This window comes from Capricornis sumatraensis, chromosome 4 (assembly GCF_032405125.1).
Source record: "Capricornis sumatraensis isolate serow.1 chromosome 4, serow.2, whole genome shotgun sequence".
NCBI lineage: Eukaryota > Metazoa > Chordata > Mammalia > Artiodactyla > Bovidae > Capricornis > Capricornis sumatraensis.
The window spans coordinates 11,414,128-11,438,809 of NC_091072.1; the positions used below are offsets into that span (position 1 = coordinate 11,414,128).

A 24,682-nucleotide genomic window follows, 5' to 3' on the forward strand; every position below is an offset into this window, starting at 1 on the left:
TACTGGAGTGGGTTGCCATTTCCTCTTCCAGGGGATCTTCCCAACCCAGGGATCTTTCCCATGTCTCCTGTGTCTCCTGCGTTGGCAGGTGGATTCCTGACCACCGAGCCACCTGGAAAAAATCCTGCCCTGCCACAACTAAAGGACCCAAGTGCAGGCAAATAAAATAAAATAAAATAAAAACAAGAGGGAAAGCTCCAACATTAAAAAAAAAAATTAAGGTCTCATCATGGCTCACAGTGGCTCAAGATCTGATCATGACTGACACACCAAGCTGACACACCAGGGTGACTGGATTCTCCCTCCTGGCTCTAAGTTCTTTCTACAGACCTGGCCCAGATTTCTCAACAACCCAAATTAATACTGCTCAGAACACTCAAGATGGGAACCGAAGCGGCAGCCTATAAAAGATCAAAGGAAGGACAGGCGGCACAGCCTGGGCTTTGGTGCCAGAGCGCCAGGCCCCCATCCCAGGCGTCCCAGCTGTCTCACCATTTCCTAGTCCATCAAACAGTAATAATAAATCATGCTCTCACAGGGCCATGGTGAGGATTAAATGTGACCGTGCAGGTGAAGCACTTAACCCACCTTATCATGCAGAAGCTGCTCAACCAAGGAGGGGCTGTTTACACCCATTCCACGTACCAATACAAGCCATGCTATGCTGGGCATGAGGGGTTTCACTAGTAGCTCAGATGGTAAAGAATCCACCTGCAATGCAGGAGACCTGGGATTGATCCCTGGGTCGGTAAGATTCCCTGAAGAAAGAAATGGCAACCCACTCCAGTACTCTTGCCTGGAGAATCCCATGGACGGAGGAGCCCGGTGGGCTACAGTCCATGAGATTGCAAAGAGTCAGACATGACTGTGTGACTAACTTTCACTTTTCATGCCTGGCATGACGGACAAAATGCTAAGGGCCTTGTGAGCTTCTCCAGGCAGCAAAACATGTATGAGACCTGGCCTCCAACACACAAAATGAATATGGCACACTCAACAGTAATAACTATTCAACTGAACGTCTATATGACGTTACACCAACCTCATCGGCAAGTATTTAACTAAATGCCTATAAGATGTCGCATTAAGCTAATTTCATTCACATTCTAATTAAACATTCACAAAAACTGCACAACATTCAAAAATAATTAGCAGCTTTGATTTTCTTGGTTCACGAGAATCCCTGGATGTGCAAGACGATAGCTGAGAAATTAGAGCCAATCATAAATTGAGTTACTCAGAGTCAAATCATTTCAAAAAGAAAAATGATGAAAATACTTTCAAATATCTCACAGCCAGACAATTACAGTCAATGAGGAAAGTGGAGTCATTCTGATGTTTACCATGATGTGAGGTGTATGCTAGAGGGCCTAAGAAAAATCATCTCCCAGATGATGAAGATTTAGACAACGGTGAGCCCGCATATCTGCCTTCAAAGAGGATGAAAATCCCATTGCCTCTTTAGCATCTGTGCGCTGGAGCCCTGCGAACAAGCCCTGGCCCCCATGCCATCTTGTTCTCCTGGGATTCAGACCCCAGAATTCAACCTGAGCCACACTGTGTCCTGTTTGCATCTGGTGTTCTGATCTGTCGGTGACTCATGGGCTTCCTCCCTCAGCACCTGTGTTCCTGCAGGTCCTCAAGCTCAGAGCTCCTGTGCGCTCCGCCCTTGGTTCCTGTATGACCCTGACCATCGCAGAACTACCTTGGCCATCCAGGCCTTCTGGACACTTTCACCCTGGCTGGGTGACAAACGGTCCACTCTGACCACAACTCATTACCAACCAGCAGAGGGAAAATGTGCTTATTACCGGAAGTCAAAGCTTTCAAAGAGATCACTTGGCTTTCCATTTGCTTTTACGTGTTTATCCAGTGTTCAGTTGGGAGTATGTGTGATTACAGGCCTGCACACCTGTAATCTGCTTTGTGGTGACCACAGAAGGATTACCTGGCCAAGCAGCTCTTGCTGAATTAACAGGACGCCAGTTCTAGGTCAACCCTGATGGGTTGTTTAGCAAGGGTAAGACCCTCAACATCTCTGATCAGCCCCCAGATTGGCAAAGCCAGAGGAGAAGCAACTACACCCCTTCTTACAGTCCTGGAATGACGAAGAAAATAAAGGGACTTCCCTGGTGGTCCAGTGGTTAAGACTCCAGGCTTTCAATACAGGGGCATGGGTTTGATCCCTCATTGGGGAACTAAGATCCCACATACCTTGGTGTGGCCAAAAAAAAACACAACATAGCAAGTCCCATCTATTGGCTGCTATGCCCTCAAAAAGAAAGGCCAAGGTGGGGGCTAAGAGGCGGTCTCACTCACTCTGGAGGAGTATAGCTCTGGCCTCCCCCCAGATCCCGTTGATGGGGGGCAGGACCCCTGCCTCCTGGGAGGGTAGCACCACTGCCCCACTGCACCACCTGCTGCTGACCAGGCCAGCCCAAGCAGCTCCTTCACACGTAGTAAAGGAGCAGAGAGGCTCCTGAAGAAGTGGCGTGGTGGATGGGCTGACTCTGGCCACAAGTAAGTCACTGCACAGCAGTGGTTGACCAGTGGGTCCTGGGTGAGGAGGCAGGGAGAGGTCGGGGGGCAGGGGAGGTGAGGCAGAGACGGGGCACAGGTCACCCGCAGAGTGACACAGGCGAGGCCACCCCCTGCCTCCCCCCGCCCCCCCAGCCCGACAGACTCTCAGGAACTCGCTCTTATCAGATCATGCACAGACCACAGGAGCAGCAAAGCCATGGGGCACCGGGGCACTTCGAGCCCGCCCCACCCTGGCCCCCCTGGGCCGGAAGTGGGCCTGGGGCCCCTCCAGCAGCAGCAGCAGCAGCAGCAGCCCAAGGCCTTGGAGCCTCGGTGCTGCCCAGGGAGACCCTCCCCACGAGGCAGCATCAGGAGCCAGGGAAGAGGCAGTCAGCCACCCAGAGTCATAGCAGGCTTGAAGCCGGAGCCTCTGAACCAGCTTCCAGGGGTCAGTGACCCCTGGAGGCACAGGCAAAATCAGGGTATGTGCACGCACACATGATTTACCCAGGACATCAATCCACGCTTCTCATCAGAATTTCCTAAGGATCCCTGACCCCGCCCACCCCTACCCATCAAAAGCCAGGAGTGAGCCCTGTTCCAGGAAGGTCTTTGTTGCAGTTAACAGAGAGCCAGGCCACAAGCTGGAAGTGTAAGAGAACAGGACCCTATGGGGCCTTCCACAGACAAAGCCTTCTCCGTATCCTCTGCTTGAGCTCCCCTCTGAGGTATTCAGATAATAGTATCTGATGCAAATTTCCTGAGTTGTTTTGCAGATGTGAACCCCACCCCCCCAACAACCAGCAGCAAACGGAGGAAGGACTAGATGACCTCGAGTACATGGTCCCATGTCTCCTGGAGCCCGAGGACCGCTAACATGAACTCCCATGACACCGCCCAGCTGTCTCACCATCAACCTGTCAGAGAAACGTGCACCCTGAGACCCTCAACCCTCTCATCTGCCCTTAAAAATGCTTTCCTGAAACCCTTCAGGGAGCTTAAGACTCCTGAAGGCCGTGAGCCACCTCATCTCCTTGCATGGCCTTGCAGTAAAGCTTTGTCTGCTCCTGACTCCCACATTTCAGTTTGGTTGGCCTCACGGGTCAGGCCAGGATTCGCATTAACAGAGGTGGAGCTGGCTGCGCGGAAGAGGACCCGCAATCAAAGCGGGGAGGTGGGTGGAGTCAAAGGCCAGTATCCATCTTTTTCTGGTTGGCCTGAGAACTGGCCCTGCTGCTGTGACGACATCAATTTCAGAACCTTCCTCTGAAGATGGATGTTCCCAACACCAGCCCACAAGGACGAGCACCCTTAGCGGAGGGCACACGCACCACGGCCAGGCTGCTGCTGCTGATGCAACACGTTCCTTGGGGAGGGGACACCTAGGGATTAACAAGAAATAACCTGGAATGCCTAATTTGATACCAGCACAGGCTAAATCTTTTTTTTTTTTCTGGGAAAACCCCGGCTTTCTGGTACTGGGTCAGGCAGCAAGCAGTTCAAGGCTCTCCTCTCGGTGAAACCTGACCCACTGGCAGCTGTGGGTTTTGCAAAACCCATCCCTGCCTGCCTCTCCCCTCCACGGAAGGTAAAAGGCAGGTCCCTCCTGCTAAAGGAAGCAGCCTCCCAAGCCGAGAATTTGAGAAACCCTCATCCGAGCTGCATTTATAAATCACAATTCTGCGAGACTGTACTCCCTCTTCTCCCATCAGGAAGGAGGAAAAAAAAAAACCCTCTCAAACGGGAGATGGTTGGAGTTTCATTAATCTTGAGGGTCTCTGCTCCCCTCTCTCTGAATTCTCTCTCTTCCAACCTCCTAATGAAATGACCTAATGAGCTCACAGCAAGACAGGACAGGACCGGACAGGAGAGGCAGGGGCCCAGGCCCCTGGCCGGGCAGCCAAGCAGCCACATTCTGACCACAAAGTGTGCAAATGGCCTGCTTTCCTAAGCCCTTCCCCTCTCCCCATCCTTCCCTCCTCGCTCTAAGGCGCCCAAACACTGCCCTGTACCCAGTCATCTCTGCTGGACTCCCGCCTGCAACCCCTGCAGCTGCCTTCCCCTCTGGCCCAGCTGAGATGGGAGGGCTGCCCAAGGACCCCCAAAGCTTATTATGAGATGGAGCCAGGAGCCACTCAGATCGGAGTCCCATGCCCTGAGGAGGGGAGAACGTGGACAAGGAAGCTGAGGTCCCCAAGAGGCCTGAGTGAGAGCCTTCCAGAACCTCGGTGCTGGCTAGGGCCACCTGGCTCTCCTCGCTGGATGAACAGTTCCTCTTTCTAGCAAGGCTCCAAATCCCCCGGCCTTCTTTTTTTTTTTTTTTTTATCACTGCTGTATCACAGGTCAGCACCAGTGCCTGCTCCAGGGAGGAGCCACTACACAAAGCTGAATTCAGCAGCTACGAGTGGGCACCATCCACTTGGAGCCCCCCAGGCCCCATCCAGGTCTCAGCCCAAAAGAGGGGTTGCTCTCGCCTCTTCTGTGCGGACTGGACAAGGGGATGGGCTGTCGGCTGGCCTGCCAGCCCCTCCAGCTGTTCTCTGGCTGCTGAGTGGTTAGGGCCCTCCCAGGCTCCCCTCCACAGTGATCCGGTCCAGCCCATGGATAAGCTTTCAGTGCTGCCCCAACGCTTTCTGAGCCATGCCAGTCAAACCATACACTTTGGGAGAATCCTTTGCAGTCACTGGGTTTTTTGCTGTTGTGTTTGTGTTCCTTTTGGTCCCAATTTAAAAAAAGATCATGTCCCAGTCTTTGCCCACCCACCTCCCATCCCACCTTTGCAGGAGGTGGCACTGACTAATGGGTCCCAGAAGTGAGAGGCTGCAAGACCGCCCTCCAAGAACCTGCTAACCACAGGCCACCCGGCCCTGGTCAGTTACACGCTTCCACAGGCAGATGGGGAGCACATCACAGCCCAGCAACACCCCCAGGAGCCGATGCCCGAGGTGTGTGTTCCTCTAGTTTAGATACTAAACCTACTTACAGACTATGAAGTCCCAAAGCTCCAGGCCGACATTACCTTCGAGATGTAGGTCAGCTGCAAAGATCCAACAGCTCCTGCCCCAATTGCCAGGTTCTGAAAGACATGGGTTTTGCGTTTGAAGAAGGATGCTATGCGAGGCAGTGGATATAGGACTAAAGAAGGCTGAGAGTCTCATTCTGTTGATGCCACTTTCTGGCTTTGCAATCTTGACTAGTCACTTACTTTTTTTTTTTTTTTAGCTTTGGATTTTATTTTGGAGTACAGCTGATGAACAATGTTGTATTAGTTTCAGGTGTACAACAAAGTGATTCAGTTACACAGGCGTGCGTGCTGCCACTTCAGTCGTGTCCAACTCTTTGCAACCCCAAGGGCTGTAGCCTGCCAGGCTCCTCTGACCATGGGATTCTCCAGGCAGGAATACTGGAGTGAGTTGCCATTTCCTACTCCAGGGGATCTTCTCGACCCAGGGATCAAACCTGTATCTCTTACCATCTCCTGCACTGGTAGGCAGGTTCTTTACCACTAGGATCACCTGGGAAGCCCTAAGCCTTTCAATTGTACAAATACATGTATCTATTCTTTTTCAAATTCTTTCAAATTCTTTTCCCAATGAAGTTGTTACAGAATATTGAGCAGAATTTCCTGTGCTATACAGTAGGTCCTTGTTGGTTATCCATTTTAAATACAGCAGTGTGTACATGTCCTTCCCAAACTCCCTAACTATTCCTCCCCACCATCTCCCCCTAAGTGTGTTCTCTAGTCACTTACCTTTCTTCACCTCACCACAGTGATCATTCTTGCCACGGTATGTGGACTTAACATTTCCCTTAGCCTCATTTATTTTAGAGCGGTATTCTAGGACAGTGGTTAAAAGTGGGGGATCCACCACTCTGTGAATAAGTTCCTTCATCTCTAAGCCTCAGTTTTCCCTTCTGTAAAAACAGGGATCATAATAGTACCTACCTCACCAGACAGTTCTAAGGATGAGTTAATAGACTTAAGACCACTTGCGGGAACTTCCCTGGTGGCTAAGACTCCATGCTCCCAATGCAGGAGTCTTTCGAGCCCTGGTCAGGAAACTGATCCCACGTGCCACAACTAAAGAAGAAAAAGAGCCTGCGTGCCACAACTAAAGATCTCTCGTGCCACAACTAAGACCTGGCACAGCCCAAGAAATAAAGTAAATAAATACTTTTAAAAAGACACTTAGAATTGTCTCTGTTTAGAGTTATACAGTCATCTATGTGACTCTGAACAAGTGTTAGCTAGTTATATATATATATATATATATATATATATATAAAATAAAATATATATTGTCCTCACTGCTCTGATATCCCTGTTGGCTTTATCTTATTTGATGACACTTCAAATTCTCTTCTTAATAAATATGGTACAGAGTAACACAATATGGGGGGGCGGGGAGAAAAACATAGTTCTTCAGTCTATTTCAAAGGGCAGTTTTAAGTACTAAAATGGAATGATATCTGTAGAGCATAAAAAAATAAATGCATTATTAAAACAGGCACCTTGTCTGGCAACATTCTACCCTGACACAGTCTCTTGGCTCTCTAACTTCTCCACTGTCAGAAATGAAGGGATGCAAACACAGGGGTGGGAGCGTACCAAAGAAACAGCCATCGTTAGAAATCACAGCTATGGAGTTTCTCACATATAACTTGGCGAATCCACTCGCACGGGACCTCAGCTCCTGGTGACCTCTGAAACTATTGCCGTAAGCCTCAAAGAATAACCTGGGAGCCCCTATTTTGAAGACCTGGGGTCATCTCAAAGCAATAAACAAAGGCAAATCTAGGATAATGGTTGGCAGATCTCTGTTCAGTCACTCAGTCATGTCCGACTCTTTGCGACCCCATAGACAGCAGCACGCCAGGCTTCCCGGTCCTTCACTATCTAGTAAATTTCCTAAAGGGTCAACAGTGGGATGACTTGTCATTCCAGGAGACTGCCCTTAAGAAATATCTTAGATAGCAGGGAAGAGTCCTTCCAAGTCCAACAACCTAAATTCACAGGCATCACCTGAAGTAAGGCAGTGTGTGAAGCTTCCTATTCATAAGAAAATGGATGGAGATAAAACCGCGATAAAAGGATTCTCAGAGCCCTAGAAATTTAGAGAAAGAGATCCAGAAAGGACATCTCTCTTTTGCAAATGAGGCCATAAGTCTAAAAGCTGCCCTTGAGTATCTGAATCAGCATTTTGAATATGGACGACTGGATTTACACATTTTTTAAACTACATAATGACTGCATTGTTTTGTTGTTGTTTTTTTTTTAAAGAAAACTCTCTATTGGGTAACAACAGATAGGCCTAGTACCTCTAAGTGTTAGTCACTCAGTCATGTCTGACTCTTTGCAACACCATGGACTGTAGCCTCTCCAGGTTCCTCTGTCCATGGGATTCTCCAGGCAAGAACACTGGAGTGGATAGCTGTGCCCTCCTCCAAGGGATCTTCCCCACCCAGGGATCAAACCCAGATCTCCCACATTGCAGGCAGATTCTTTACCGTCTGAGCCACCAGGGAAATCTATACCCCCTAAATCTGATTCCAAAAAGGAAACACAGCACCCCAAAAGGCCAGTGAGCAGCTGACAGTGCCTCTGAGAAGGCTGTGAGCCACCCAAGGCAGACAGCTCTGCAGAGAGAGGCTGCCCACAGCTGGCTGCATCTGTACAGCCCTGGGGACACACCCCGCCACCAGCCACTGTGGACACTGGCTGCCTGGCCCACCCCCAGCCCCTGTTGTGTACTTGAGGGAAGTGAGTCGTGTGTTGAGGGGATCTGCCCGAGGTCACACACCTGGCTCGGCTTCTCCTGACTTCACCCCAAAGCCCTAGAAGCAGCACACTGCCGTTTCTAACTTAAGTGGCTGGAATTCTAGCTGAGACATCACTGTCCTAGGCCCGCAGGCAAGTTCCTCTACCTAGAAGACGGGGCTCATCAGCCCTGTTTCCTGGGCTGGTTGTGAGAGTTACATAAGGAGTCCGGCCCAGGGCAGCTTCCATCCCCGACCAGCGGCGCTAATTACCAGACGCAGACGCCAAGTCTCGGAGCTGTTCTTGCCCAACTCAGTCTCCTCACCCCAGACCACAGCCGGAGGCCTCCAGGGCCCTAGCTGGAATTATGAGCGATCAAGTGGGATTTGAGGGAGCCACTCAAGACACAAACCCACACGTCCTGCCAGATATGAACCCATCCCACTGCAACGACTTCATCTCCCTCCAGAGGGAGGGCAGTCCACCCTCAGCCCCGGCTGCCCTCAGCTCTCTGGCTTTGAAGAGGACACAGTCATTCTCTCAGCCCAGTGAGCCCAGGGTGGAGGTGTCCCCAGCCCCTCACCACGGTCCTCCCTCTGCCTGCCTGCTCCTCGGATCACAGGCACCTCCCTGCACCACCAGAGGCCAGGAAAATCTGACGCATGTCTGAGAACGCAGTTCCCCCCCTGCTCCGCCCCCAACTGTGCTCCTCACCCAGGGGGAAGTGAGTGACGGGGGGAAAACAGGATCACCCAGGATCACCGAGGCTTGATCCAGACTGACGGCGCAGTGTCTGCTCCGATCGCTGGACCTCAGAGATGAACGGTGACAGCTCGCTGCCAGAGTGGCAGCTCCAGGCCAGACACTTCCAGGTCCAGGAGGACTGTGCCAGCTGCCTGAGCCGAGCAGCCAGATGTCAGGGCAGGAACGCTGGGAGCCTGCACCTGGGGAGGGCCGGGTGTCAGAGCCCACCTGCGGACGCACCGTCTCCTCCAGGGGATGTTCGGGAGGCCCCGCCTTCACGAAGCCACATTGCAGCGCATCCCAGCATCATCTGACAGCAGCCTGCCTGCCCCCTCCCTGAACTCATGCACATCACCCTCTCCTGGGGAGCTTGTTTTAAAAGACCCACCCGAAAAACACTGAATCAGAATCAACTGGAAAGCAGTCAGAACGTGCTAGAGTTGTTTGCCACATGGCTTGTTGGATTTTGGTTCCCCAACCAGGAACTCAACCCCAGGCCCTCAGCAGTGACAGCCCACTAGACCACCAAAGGAATTCCCAGAACATGCACATTTTTTAAATGTCCCCAAGTGATCCCTCAATGGGCCCAAGTTTGAGAACAATTGGTTTACAGGACAAAATCTAGCCCTGGATTTTTTTTTTTTTTTTGGCTATGCCTGGTGGCTTGAGGGATCTTAGTTCCTCAATCAGAGATAGAACCTGTGCCCCTGGCAGTGGACGCACCGAATTAACCACCAGCCCACCAGGGAATCCCCCAGCCCTGAGTTTTATACTGGAGGGTATTTTACTATGCCTTTAAGTCTCTTCTTGCTAGATTTTAAGCACACTGAGGACAAGAGTAGTATCTTCTTCCTCTACCCAGGAGACTCTTTGATTTTTAAATGAAAACACAATTTGCATGGTGGTTAAGTTCCCAAACCAGCCCTTAAGTTGGGAAGATCCCCTGGAGGAGGAAATGGCACTCCTGTATTCCTGCCTGGAGAATCCCAGGGACAAAGGAGCCTGGTGGGCTACAGTCCATGGAGTCGCAAAGAGTCAGACACAACCAAGCGACTGAGCACGCATGCACACACTCATATGACACTAGATGACCTGAACACCTTCTCTTCACTGGGAAACACTGTGTCCTTGGGAAGACACATTAAAGTTCGAACTTGGCTGTCACTTGAGTCTACAGTTCCCCTGTCCTGGGCGGGGGGCAGGGGGGTGGTTCCTGTGGATAGGAACTGGGTGCAGGAGGTATGAAGGAGACAGCCTGGAGTAGGAGGGGGTCAAGGACCTGGGGGAAGGAGCTGAGGAAGGAACTAGGGAGGGGACCAGGGGCCTCTGAGCAGACAGGAGTAAAGACAGAGGCTGATGGGGAGGCTGCCTGTGTGGATCAGCTGGGGAGATCTGTCCACAAGTAATGCCCGTGCTTGTGGCTCAGCTGGCAAAGAATCCGCCTGCCATGTGGGAGACCTGGGTTCAATCCCTGGGTTGGGAAGATCCCCTGGAGAAGGGTAAGGCTACCCACTCTGGTATTCAGGCCTGGAGAATCCCATGGACTGCATAGTCCAGGGGGTCACAAAGAATCGGACATGACCAAGCAACTTTCACTTCAATGCCTGTGCTTCCTCCCAGGGTTTTAACATAAAGGGTAGGGGCCCTGGTAGCGACAGGTTTCTAAGCTCGCAGGAGATCCCACGGCAAGGCCAGGTCTAAGTACCCCCTCCTCCTCCCCACCCCTACCCCTGCTGCAGACGCCACCCAGCCTGCTGACTCTGCACTGGAGCCCAGGCAGCTGAGGAGAGAAGCCACACCCAGCTGGCCCAGAGAGTCACCCTGTGGCTGCAGCAGCACCAAGAGGGAAGAGGAAGAAGCGGAGGCCGCAGGCAGAGTGGGGTTGGGGGTAGATCCCAGGGCCCCGCTGGGTGTCTAGGAGTCAGAAGCAGCTTGTACATTTCTGGGGCTTCTGAATTTTCTGGAACAATGTAGGGCACAGGGCACATTCCTATTGAAGCCAGATCGTTTCATGAAGACTCCGCTAACCCTTGCTCTCTGCTTAAGGGTTCTCCTGCCACCAAGGTCCCAAAGGGAGCGCCCACTACCAAGAGTGGGAAGCGGGAGGCTGAACACCAAGGAAGGAATGGAGGTGCCCACAGAGATGGGGCGTACCTCCCAGGGGAGCCTTTTTTCTAGAAACAATGCTGATTCTTCTCAAAAGAGAAAAATGTCCCCATCCTCTAGTGAGAGTAACGGGAACACAGAAATAACCAGAAGATCCATCTCCAGATTTCTAAATTCAGGGAATGTCAGCGCTAGAAGGTTCTGTGGCTGCCTGGTCATTCACCAGGAGCCCTCCAAGCCTCACCTTGGGGAAATGACTTCCCCAAGGAGTCAAGTGAAGAAAAACAGACAGAGCCCCTTACTCCTGGGGTCAAGCACAGCCAGAGAAAGGAAGGCGAAACTGACAAATATTTTGAGTCTGTTATGCACCAGGCTTGCTGCGCGAGGTCACTTCACTTCACCCTGACAATCCCATTTCACAGATGAGGAAACTCAGGATGGAGCAGGTGAAGCAAGTTGCTAACCAGGTCCCACAGAAGTCTCGTGTAGATCCCAACCCAACCCTGCCTGGTTCTCAAATCCCATCCACCATCTTTTATACCAGGTCACCTCCCATGAGACAGTTCTTCACATCGACCAGGACCTGCTCAGCATCTACAAGTTGATTATCACCGAAAGGTAAACACAAGAGCAGGACCAGCAGGGTTACACCAAGAGGCCCTAAACAGCTGCCCAAACTAGGCAGGGCAGGAACTAGTCAAACTGGCTCCTGGATGCCAAACTCCAAAAGACCTGGACTCAGAGAGTGAGCAAAAGGAAGGAGAGATGCTAGCCAGTCTCGCCTTCTCTTCTGTGCTTCCCGGGTGCCTGGCAGACAGGACCAGCTGGCCCAAGGTTACCTAGGGAGGAGGAAGGGGTGGACATGGAATTCCACAGCCGGGGCACGAGCCACCAAGGCCGCCCACGGACTGAAACCGCAACTCGAAACACCAGCAGCCAAGGCCAGACACAGACACTTGGAACAGCAAGACTTGCTAAGTAAGCAGGGTGGTGTGATGGGAACAGAGGGAGGGGAGACCCTAATCCCCTCTGTCCACATCCCAGCCTTGGCCTGGCATGAGAATGACCCAAAGGCAAGTAAGCAAGATACTCCCAAGCTCTGGGTGGGTAGGTGGGTGGGCGATGCTTTACCAGATGCTCCACCAGATGCTCTGAGACCAACACATGTCTTCCCCTCACTCGGGAGTTCCAGCTGCTGGTACCAATTTGACTTAGATACTCAGTCCTGTCCGATTCTTTGCAACCGCATGGACTATAGCCCACCAGGCTCCTCTGTCCATGGGATTCTCCAGGCAAGAATACTGGAGTGGGTTGCCACACCCTCCTCCAGGGGATCTTCCCGACCCAGGGACCGAACCTGCATCTCTTGGCTTGCAGGCGGATTCTTTACCGTTTGAGCCACCAGGGAAGCCCAAACGAGAACGCTGTGAGGAAAGGTGAAAAGCTACTCTCTCCATTCTCCAGGTCAAATATGCATTCAATCTTTCCCTTCAAGAAAAGACACTCCTGGAACTTCCCCGGTAGTCCAGGGGCTAAGATTGGGAGCTCCCAATGCAGGAGGCCCAGGTTTGATCCCTGGTCAGGGAACTAGATCCCACATGTCATAGCTGAGACCCAGTGCAACCAAATAAGCATTTTTTAAAGAGTCAATCCTAAAGGGAGGGGACATATGCACACCAATGGCTGATTCATGTTGATATATGGCAGAAACCAACACAATATTGTAAAGCAATTATCCTCCATTTAAAAATAAGTAAATTTGAATTTTAAAAAATAGTAAAAAATAAACTAAAAAGTCAATCATGTGTCGTAAATGGCTGCACTGGGGCAAGGCTTTCATGCTCTCATCTGGCTGTCTCTTTCTAGTGGACACACGCCAGCCCCGGTTCAGCCAGGATGGACGTCACGAAGTGTCAGTCTCTTGGCCACCAGAACCCCCAGCTCCTCACTTCCCTCTTCCAAGGCTGGTCATAGTGACCTCAGACTTGGTCGAAGGCCTGGGTTCTATTTAATCCCCTGGACACGTTCAAGCTGCAAGACGCCAACTGATGGCCACGGACATGGGGCCAAAACCTTCAACTCGACATGCCGTCTCCTTGTCCCTTTGCTCAACTCAGCCTCCAGCCCATTTGCCTCAAACTCCATCATCACATCCCCTCTCCCTCTAAATGGTTCTCTTCCCAGCTTCCTCACATCCATCAGCCACTCCACATTCTCCCCCACTCAACTGGGTAACATACCGCTGACAGTTCTACTTCACCCTTGGGTCAGTCACCAAGCTTGCCACCGACTTGCTTCAGACAGCCTTCAGATCTGACCCCTCCTCTCTGTTCCCCCTACACCACCCCCTTCAGACACCGCGGGAAGGTTTGGGACAAATTCCTCACTGTTATCCTCAATCCCAGGCCCTCCCACTTCCCTGTACATCCTGACATCACTGGCAGAACGAACTTGAACAAGCAGCATCTCTAAAGTAGCGCTTTAGAGTTTGTCGGAGCACTCTCCTATTCATTTATCTTCACAGCAACAATGTCAGAGCTAGAGGTAACAGAGGCTCAGAAAAGGGGATGTTTTTTTCCTAACACACAGCTTAATGAGTTCATCAAGTTGTCCTGTGCTTGGCTGATGTAACTAACACAATGGATTCTGAAGCAAAATCTGATATGCAGCACTTCTCACAAAGGCGAAATCACCTGCTTTGTGTTAGAGGCATTTTAAAAAATAATAAAAAATATAATTTGTTTGTATATAAATAAACATACTATCAAAACAACAGATGTATACAACAGATACACTAAACAAATGCTGAATCTAAAGCAATCTAAAGCAAAACCTGACAACAATATAACCAAAAACAAATTTTAAGAAAACTAAGAACAGTCATCACCACGGTTCTACATTGTAAAACCTCTGTTAAGCTTCATAGCTTCTGTCTCTTCAGTTGCTAAATGCAAACTACTTTGCTAGCATGTGAGATGAGCGCAATTGTGCAGTAGTTTGAACATTCTTTGGAACCAGAGATCAAACTGCCAATATCCGTTGGATCATCGAAAATGCAAGAGAGTTCCAGGAAAACATCTACTTCTGCTTTATTGGCCAGGCCAAAGCCTTTGACTGGGTGGATCACAACAAACTGTGGAAAATTCTTAAAGAGATGGGAATACCAGACCACCTGACCTGCCTCCTGAGAAATCTGTATGCAGGTAAAGAAGCAACAGTTAGAACTGGACATGGAACAACAGACTGGTTCTAAATAGGGAAAGGAATATATTGGCTGTATATTGTCACCCTGCTTATTTAACTTATAGGCAGAGCATATCATGCAAAATGCTGGGCTGGACAAAGCACAGGCTGGAATCAAGATTGCAGGGAGAAATATTAATAACCTCAGATATATAGATGACACCACCCTTATGGCAGAAAGCAAAGAACTAAAGAACCTCTTGATGAAAGTGAAAGAAAAGAGTGAAAAAGTTGGCCTAAAGCTCAACATTCAGAAAACTAAGATCATGGCATCCGGTCCCATCACTTCATGGCAAACAGATGGGGAAACCATGGAAACAGTGACAGACTTTATTTTGGGGGGCTCCAAAATCACTGCAGATGGTGGCTGCAGCCACGAAATTAAAAGATGCCTGCTCCTTGGAAGAAAAGTTATGACCAACCTAGACAGCATATTAAAAAGCAAAGACATTACTTTGCCAACAAAGGTCCATCTAGTCAAAGCTATGCTTTTTCCAGTAGTCATGTATGGACATGAGAGTTGGACTATAAAGAAAGATGAGCACTGAAGAATTGATGCTTTTGAACTGTGGTGTTGGAGAAGACTCTTGAGAGTCCCTTGGACAGCAAAGAGATCCAACCAGTCCATCCTAAAGGAAATCAGTCCTGAATATTCGTTGGAAGGACTGATGTTGAAGCTGAAACTCCAATACTTTGGCCACCTGATGCAAAAAGCTGACTCTTTCGAACAGACCCTGATGCTGGGAAAGATTGAGGGCGGGAGGAGAAGGGGATGACAGAGGATGAGATGGTTGGATGACATCACTGACTGGATGGGCATGAGTTTTAGCTGGCTTCGGGAATTGGTGACCAGGGAAGCCTGGTGTGCTGCAGTCCATGGGGTTGCAAAGAGTTGGACACAACTGAGCGACTGAACTGAATTGAATGCAAACGACTAACACGATTATCCCAAAGTGCTTCTTAGCTTTTACTTCTTTTTAATTTAAACAAAGCACATCTTGTTATAAAAACAAGAAGCTTTCTAAATGACTAACATTAACAAAGAAAGCACACAGAGCACTTACAGTATTCTATGCTAAGTCTCAAAATGTCCCTTCACTATTTTAATTCTTAAAGCACCAACCTCTTAATAATTTACCCTAAGCAGAATTTGCTTTTTGGTGGGGAAAAAAAAGCGAGATCTGTTGCTTGAAATCTTCTTTGGGGAATTTTTTTTTTTTCCCCAAAGGAATTCTGCATTCTTACTCTAACCCAGCATGGACAAAAGCATGCCAGAAATTCCACTTAACCCTTGAAATCATGTGTTTACATGGATAGTTAATATACCAATTACATAAAATTCATGCATTAAAAACACTCTGTCCCCCAAATTTCTGCAGATGTGAAAGTTACACCACAAAAGTTATATGCTGAGAATATTTCTAGACAGACACACAAGAACGTGGAAACACTGGCCGCCTCTGGTGAGCGGGACACGTGACTGGGGGCCAGGAGTGGGAGGGAGAAACTGGTCACTAAATCAGTTCTCCCAGATTTTGAATTATATACCATGTGTGTGTACTGACCATTTTTAAAAGCAAGTTATCTTCCTGGTTCTCGGCATTTTCATAGGTTCAGCATATCATGCAAAAGTCTTTGGCCAAGCCACATAAAATCCCTGGAGGGACCCTAGTTCCCCTACGAGGGATCAAACCCGGGCCCGCAGCAGTGAAAGCACTGAGTCCTAACCACTGGACAGCCAGCGAATTTCCCCAAAATCTTTTAAACATTGTTTGAACTTGTTTGAAATCAGCAACGCTCAGAAGAACGGCTGTTCCCATCTACCATTCCCGGCCTTGAACGGCAACGTTTCCCAGCCTCCAGCCACCCCCTCAATCCGAACTGGCATGAACCAATCTGTCCTGTTACTGCTCATCCTGAATCCGGTGGGCTTTGTACCCTGACAGACTCCCTCGGTTTGTGTCAAGTCTGAAGTCAAGGAGAGACTCTGTTAGCAACCAAGGGCCTCTGTTCAGTCTTGAATGGTGGATTTTTCCTCAGATTCCAGGGCTGTTCCCTGACCTTGGGCTCCTAAGTGCATAGTTATAGCACTCCCCTAGATTGCGTCCTTGGTGAGTAGGCTATGCGGCGTTCAATACACCGCAACCTTAAAGCTGTTGCTCCATTTTACGTTCATTTCAAAAATCTGAACATAAGGTGAGTACATACTTGAACTCTCGGTAAAGAAATTAAATGTTAATAAAATAGTATACTCCCCCAAAATCTTTTTAATATTGTTGGATTTCAGCGAAATTTTGCTCAAGGAGGATTCTGATACAGAAAGCACAAGTTTTTAAACATGGCAATTTTGCCTAGCCTTTAAGACAAAATTATTGTTCATGCCATAGTACATGTTAATATCATTTTCTACCACTCTTTCATATTCTTTCTACTAAAATGCTGCCAAATATCCATCTTTATGTCAATACAGCTAAAGCTCTCCGTCCCTTTCAAAGGAAAGAACTGCTTTCAGCTTCAAAAAAATAAAAAAGCAAAGGGCTTTTATCAGGGTCCAAGAGTTACCAGGAGAGATGTCATCTTTTTGGATACTATGGTGATCCACAATTCACATCATGGCCTTTGGAAAATAAAAGCATCTGCCTATTTTTTGGCAAAAGAGAGAAAACACAATCTATGGAGTAAATCTGACAAGAACAACTGTCTAAGTGCAATAATACTGTTTTCATGCTTCAATTTATCCTTTGTTTGGGGCCATATAATTTAGTCTCCCAATTACTTATCCAAATGGGCATCACAAGAGCGGAATGTAAGTGTTGCCACGCAACTGAAACAGAGCTGGTTACTCAGTCGGTAAGAACAGAGCAGCCTAGCGAAGGAACTTCTCCTTTTCTGTCATGATAGGGATCAACGTTAAAGTAAAATACACCTGCCATGACTTCACTGTAATGTTTGACAGGAAATCCAGCCAATGTCTGTCCCTATTCAGGCATTATCTGTGTCCTTGATGTTGTCAGCAGATTGATTTTTAAATGCATGAACCAAGTCAGGGGCCATAATCAATAATATTGAAACGTTCCATTTATAGGGTCCTTTAGAGCTAATGGGTTTCATCCTCTACCTGTTTGGTGCCACCTCTGTCTGGAGTTAAAAGCAACTTGATTGCATACTTCAGCACACAGATTCTAGACTCTTTATCAGGCACTCAAGGCTGTACCTGGTCTGGCACACATACCCGCCGAACACACACCCACGACCAACCCTCCCCAGCAGATGTGGCGATGGCCTCCTATCTCTGTTTTGCATCTGAGGGCTGTCCTCAGCTACTGGATCCATTCTGTCCACCTGCAGAGGGCCGGAACCCTGACAGTCCACCCTGGGGGATGGGGAAGCCAGCCCCCTTGGGACAACTTCGAGTCCCCCAGAGCATAAGGCTAAGCCCATCGTTTGCCAACTTCTGCAGGAGCGCTGGCCCTATCTGCTCCCTCCCATTCCCTGTCCTGTTGCCAGCTCTCTTCTTAATAAAGAGCTTGCTACGAATCCTAGCTTCGGTGAGTCCTGGTCTTCTGGGGAACTCAGAACCCTGAACACCCTTGAGGCAGGCAAGCTCGCCTTTCCTCCTGGGTGCCACCCCTGCTCTATAGTGGCACTGTTTCCTTGTCCCCTTGTTTCCTTATCCACTTCGGCTCTGCTCCAGACAGGGTGCACAGCAATCAAACGATATTGTTGCTGTTCAGTCGCTAAGTTGTGTCTGACTCTTTGCGACCCCATGGACTGCAGCGCTCCAGGCTACCGTTAAGTGAAAACACTTCAACCTGCAAAATGCACAAAAAATGTGCATCACCTGTAGCAATTACGACTCTAACCTCACTCATCCTTGCAGACCTGGATCTAAGCCACCCCTCCATGAAGGGGGGCCCAGCAGTTTTCTCCCTGCCTCAATTTCATCTAATCCTCTGTCTCCTCACCTACAGTGCAAGCTGCACAAAAGGCCCAGACTCTGTCTTAGGCACAGTTGCAGCGTCAGCATCTAGGCTGGTGCCTGGCATATGGGGCATATTTAGCAAATATGTGATAATAATGATGCTGAATTTCAAAGATCCCGCTCTAGTCTCAGTCCCTTAGGAAATGGAAGGGTGAAAGGCCGGGTTAAGGATCACCCAAAGGGCCCACGATGACTTGCCTAACATACAAAACACCTCAGGGCCAGAGTCAGAACCTGATCCTTGATCTCTCATCTCCCAGGCCCATCCATCCGAGACTCCACCTCCAGGCCCTCCATCTTCCCTGGACCAGCAGCACAGAGGAAAACTGCAGCTCCTTCTCCTGCACCCAAACTAGTGGCATCTGGGCTGTTCACTTTAACGACATGGGGTGTGTGTGTGTGTGTGTGTGTGTAACTCAGTTGTGTCCGACTCTTTGCAACTCCATGGACTATATAGCTCGCCAGGCTTCTCTGTCCATGGAATTCTCCAGGCAAGAATATTGGAGTGGGTTGCCATTCCCTTCTCCAGGGGATCTTTCTAACCCAGCGATGGAACCTAGGTCTCTTTCATTGCAGGCAGATTCTTTACTGTCTGAGTCACCAGGGAAGTCCGATGACATGCTACCTTGTTGTAAAGACGGATTGGCATTTTTACCACTGTAGTTTTATGTATGCTGTTTTCATTTTCCCAACAAAATCTGAAGTTTTCTGGTGGCAAAGACCTCTCAGAATTCCCCTCCACGTCATCTCCTCCACATCAACATGGGGTTGAGCACATGTATCAGGAGGAAAGAGGCGGACAAAGTTGAAGAATACAGAGACCAGTGGTGGTCCTTGGTGGTCCAGTGGTTAAAACTCTGAGCTCCCAACGCAGAGAGCCTGGGTTCTATCCCTGGGCAGGGAACTAGATCCTGCATGCCACAACTCAGAGCCTGCATGCCACAACTGAAAGATCTCATGCAGCCAAATTAATATTGTTTAAGAAGGTGAAGAGGGTAGACACTGGAGTGAGACAGACCTGGCTCTGTGTTTACCACCTGCATGACCTTGAACAAAGCTGCTGACCATCTCTGCACCTTGAAGAGGAAATGCTGGATTTCCCAGGTCCCAGGATTACTGAGAGGACCTTAACGAGACAACATGCAAAGCATTTTGCACAATGGCTGGTATACAACACCCACTCAGTGGATATAACTGCAGCTAGTGATACTGGTAGCAGCGGTAGTAAAAACAGGCTCCCAGAGACTTCCAAGGGGTTTAAACAGGCATAGATCAGAGACTTGGGTTCAGAAAAAAAAAAGAACCAGCTTATTAAATACCGAAACCATTATAGTAGGTGTCTCCTTTTCCCTATAAACTTAAGACGTTCAGTGACGACACACGTTCCCCAGTGTCCCTCTCCACAGGGAAGGACCAACCTTACCCAGGTTTGCTCTTGGGGATCACCTTCCACCCCTCTCTCTGACCCCCTGCTCTCTGCTTCACCTCACTCTGCAGAGCTTTCGCTTGTTACAGGCTCTTGTCCCAGGCCCAGGAGAGCAGTGTTGGACACTCTCCATTTCATTCACAAAGGCATCTCTTTAACAGCCTCGTTCATTCATTCATTCATTCAATGAGCTCACATTTATCAAATACTGGACACTGGGGATCAAAAGCCAGACAAGCACATGCTCTCTAGGACCTCCCAGCCCTGAGAGTGTCCTGGCCTTCTTTATCTCAATCAGAGACTCACATTTGCGAGCTCTCCTTCCTCCCAAGCAACACTAAGGTGACTGCCTCGGCCATAATAGCAGGGGAGCTGGTGTCAGATAGCCGGGGTTAGGATCCCGGCTCAGCCACTTTCTTATGACATAACCACGGGCAAACTTCCTCCCCTCTCTGCCTCACCCACCCCACCTTTAGAATGAGGACAGTGAGGCCTGCCAACTAGACCTGTCAGAATGAAATGAAAACCCAACGACCCTGTATGGAAGAAGAATCTTAAAAAAGACTGGATACATGTGTATATATATATAAAACTGACTCGCTTTGCTATATACCTGAAACTAACACAACATTATAAATCAATTATACACCAATAAAATTTAAAAAATAAAAGTATAAGTCTGAGAGTGAGGCAAAGACAATAAAAACATTTTTCTAAATATTACTGTTGGAAAAGGTCCTAGAGTACTTGTATCCAAAATGTCTACAAACTATTATGCAATAAAATCATGTATTTACATGTCGGTTGCTCAGTTGTGTCTGACCCTTTGTGACCCCATGGTCTACATGTAGCCTGCCATGCTCCTTTGTCAATGGAATTCTCCAGGCAAGAATACTGGAGTGGGTAGCCATTCCCTTCTCCAGAGCATCTTCTCAACCCAGGGATCAAACCTAGGTCTCCTGTATTACAGATGGATTCTTTACGTCCGAGCCACCAGGGAAGCCAAAAATCACGCATATACTCAAAGGAAAAAAAAAAAACCCAAAGAAGGCTTTAGAATAGTGCCTGGCACATAGCAATAAATGCTCACTCTACCATTTTACAGCTTACAGAAAGATCTAGCTTTTAGAGAGGATAACTGTCTGGCCATTAACACAAATGAAGGGCTAAAGCTAACAACTGAAGTACAATGTTCTGAACTATTGCTATGTCACAGCAAGTCTCTCCTTTTTTAGGCATCTGCCAGCCAGCTGAAACCTCTGCTTCCACGGAAAATGTAAAGAATCCCGAGCAGGGACCACAAGCTCTATTTGTAATCCAGACTCCAAGAAGGCTGTAGCACAGAGAGCATCCTGACAGTGCAGGGGGTCAGAGAGGCTCAGGAGGCTGCCCTGGGCAGGGTGGGAAGAGCCTCAGAGGTGGACCCCAGAGACCCTGGCAAGGAGGCCCGAGGCATAGCATCCCAGGGAATTGCAGGTTCCAGAACCACAGACAGCCGATCAGAGGGCAGCACAGAGCCAGGGAACTCTTGAGCACTGGCAACAGTCCAGATCTGAGACATCTCAGGGGAAGAGAGCTGGGCAGGATTCCCCCAGCACCTGAATTTTTTTTTTCATTTGTTTTTAATTGGAGGATAATTGCTTTACAATGGTGTGTTGGTTTCCGCCATACAACAACATGAATCAGCTATAAGCATACATATAGCCCCTCCCTCTTGAGCCTCCCTCCCACCCCACCCAAGCACATGAATTCGGGTTAAAAACAGTCCTAGTAGAAAGCAAGAGCTAATCCCCTAAGCTAATAAGACAGGTGAGCAGAAGGTACACAAAGAGAGAAAAGGGGAAGGATAAGACCCAGAGACCCCAGCCCACGGCTCAGGCCTGGCCCGTCAGAAGCCAAGTCTACTGGCATCCAAGACTTGATTGCAATCCCTCTCATGGTGGGGAGGCAGCACCTTAAATGCTACTTCCTTTCCCAGCGGACATATTGCCCCAGCCGTGGGCACCCGTGCAGAGCAATGCGGGGAAAATGGTGCACCAGAGCCCGAAGGCAAACCCAAGACCAACACATCCTAGGAGGCCAGCATTCCCGATCCACCCAGAATGGGAGAGACTGTGTGTGGGTTTCACTCTGCAAGCTCAGCATTTTAAGTGAAAGACGCCCACAGAAGGGCTACCAGGGATGTGGGTGAACCACGAGGCTTCTATTTAAGTCTTTCCCTGAAAGGGGCTTCCCAGGTGGCTCAGCGGTTAAGAATCCGCCTGCCAAGGCCAGAAGACACGGGTTTGATGCCTGGGTCAAGAAGATCCTCTGGAGGAGGAAATGGCAACCCACTCCAGTATTCTGCCTAGGAAGTCCCATGGGCAGAGGACCCTCGCAGGTTACAGTCCATGGGGCTGCAAAAGAGTCGGACACGACTGAGTGACTGAGCAACAATAACTTTCCGGGAAAAGGCAGCTGGTGGCAGTGACCTGAGTAGGCTGTCCGTATCTATAGCATTTTCTCTCAGCCATCGGATCCACAGGACACATGCCAAAGGTCTCTAGTGGGTGAGCCCCCGGATATTTTGCACTTTCACATCTTATGGCACAAAGCCTTCCCCTAACACTCAGCCTCTCTTCTTCCCAAATCTCTGAACGAGAGCCGACCCTCAGCCACATGCCAGCCCCCAACCCCAACACGGCCGTGACCCATGACCTTGCCGGGTCCAGGGGCCATGCCAGGCTCTGGGGCCCCATCCCATCCAGGGCAGCAGGAAGGAAAGAGCCAAGAGCACTCACGGGGCCAGAAAAAAAAGACCTGAGATCCCCAGTCAGGAGCAGGGGAACTTTTTCCCAGACTAGTGATGACTCAAGGGATTCCGGGCACAGCACTAAAGAGCCTCAGGCGCCATCTCGGTGCCTGACCCCCACAGAACCCCGAGCCAGGCACCCAGTTCCACTGTGTGCTTGCCAAAGGCAGTCCCAATGTGAGCCTCTGTTTCTCATCTGTGGCAAACTGGGTGGCCCCTAGAGTCACCTCCCACCCAGGATCCAAACAGGTCCAACCTTTGTCCAGTTCAGGGAGCCAGGTCACATTCTCTGCTGGGGCGGGGCCCCAGACTAGAAGAGCGAGAGTGGCCACGAGACTCAGCCCTGCCGAGAGGAAAGAGGAAGCGCTGCCCAGAGCCAGCATCCAGCCCTGCCAGCCTCTGCTGGACTTCTGCAAGGGTGAAATTCCTGCATCCTTTCTCTTTTTCAAATGTTAATTTAAGTTAATTTAAAAAAATTTTAATCTTTTGGCTGTACTGCACAGCATGCTAGATCCTAGTTCCCCAGCTGGGATTGAACCTGCACCCCCCGGCATTGGTAGCTCGGAGTTTCAACCACTGGACCACAACTCAATGCTCTGTGGTGACCTAAATGGGAAGGAAATCCAAGAAAGAGGGGACACAGGTATATGTATGGCTCATTCACTTTGCTGTACAACAGAAACTGAGAAACGTTGTAAAGCAGCTATACTCTAATAGAGACTAATTTTTTAAAAAGAGCAGATAATCTCTCTGAAGCTCTATCTTCTCATCTGTAAAACAGATGATAACAATACCTACTTCATAGTTGTGACAGAGTCAGTTCACACTGGCTCACGGGAAATCTGCAAGCCAGTTGTAATGATAGCCATCATTAATAACTAAACTATATAGAGTTATAATTAAATAAAATATATTGAAATTTTAAAAAATTACTGATGGTGAGAAAAGACACCAGATCCCCACGGGGCAGGAGAGACGAGCTTCCTTTTCTACATTCTGGGGTGGCTTCTTGTGCATGTATATGTGTGTGTGCGTATTGTGTGTGTGGAGTGTGTTGTGTGTGTGTTCTGTGTGTTGCATATGTATGTTGCGTGTGTTGTGTATGTTGTGTGTTGTGTGTGTTGTGTGTATTGTATTTGTGTGTTTGTGTGGAGTGTGTTGTGTGTATGTTGTGTGTTGCATGTGTGTGTTGTGTGATATATGTGATGTGTGTGTACTGTATGTGTTGTGTGCGTACATTGCATGTGTTGTGTGTGTGTGTTGCTTGTGGTGTGTGTGTACATTGTATGTGTTGTGAGTGGTGTGTTGTGTTACATGTGTAGTGTGTATTGTGTGGTGTGTGCGGTGTGTTGTATTTGTATGTTGTATGTGTTGTGTATATGTTGCATGTGTTACATTGTGTGTATTGTGTGTTATATGTGTATGTTGTGTGTGTTGTATTTATATGTTGTGTGTTGTGTTGTGTTATGTGTGTTGTATTTGTATGTTGTGTTACATGTGTGTTGTGTGTTACATGTGTGTTGTGTGTTGTGTTTGTGTGTTGTGTGCGTTGTGTTGTATGTGCATTGTGTGTGTTATATGTGTATGTTGCATTGTGTGTGTGTGTGTTATATGTGTGTGTGGTGTCTGTGTGTGTGTTGTGGGATTTTTCCCCTCCCTTCTGACCAGTAGGCTGTACTACCCAAGAGAGAGGACCCCCCCAGTGATGACCGGGCAGCCACCTGTGCCCTCCCATGCCACCTGTGCCCTCCCATGCCATCTCTCACCTGGGGGTTGTCCATGTACCAGAGCAGGCAGTTGGCCTGCGTGTCCAGAATAAAGTACCTCCGCAGAAACTTGCCGCTGTTCTCATTCTCCTCGATGTCCAGAAACCCACAGATTCGGTTCTGCCGATCCACATAAGGCATTCCTGGGCTCTGCTCACATCACCCTGCATGGCGGGAGGGTGGAAGGGAGAGGCTGTGAGAAGAAGGGCGAAGCGGGTGCCTCGCTCTGGCTGACTCACCTCTGCCAGCAGGGAGGCCGGCACCCTCTCCCACAGGCATCCTTCTTCCCCAGGGCCCCAGACATCCCACCCCAATCAGACTCCGGAAACGTCCACCAACTCTGTT

At 49.2% G+C, this 24,682-nt stretch overlaps 1 protein-coding gene across 2 annotated transcripts in view; it reads right to left on the reverse strand.

The window, feature by feature from the left end:
• The window catches only part of PLEKHA2 (pleckstrin homology domain containing A2), a 61,248-nt gene that overhangs the window by 23,210 nt on the left and 13,356 nt on the right, over positions 1 to 24,682 (reverse strand). For both annotated transcript variants that reach the window (XM_068971319.1, XM_068971317.1), the window contains exons 2-3: positions 24,338 to 24,501; positions 5,541 to 5,597 (exon numbers count right to left, since the gene is read on the reverse strand). In XM_068971319.1, coding sequence (XP_068827420.1) covers positions 5,541 to 5,597; positions 24,338 to 24,478 — 198 coding nt within the window. In that variant the 5' untranslated portion in view covers positions 24,479 to 24,501. The remainder of the gene's footprint in view (positions 1 to 5,540; positions 5,598 to 24,337; positions 24,502 to 24,682) is intronic.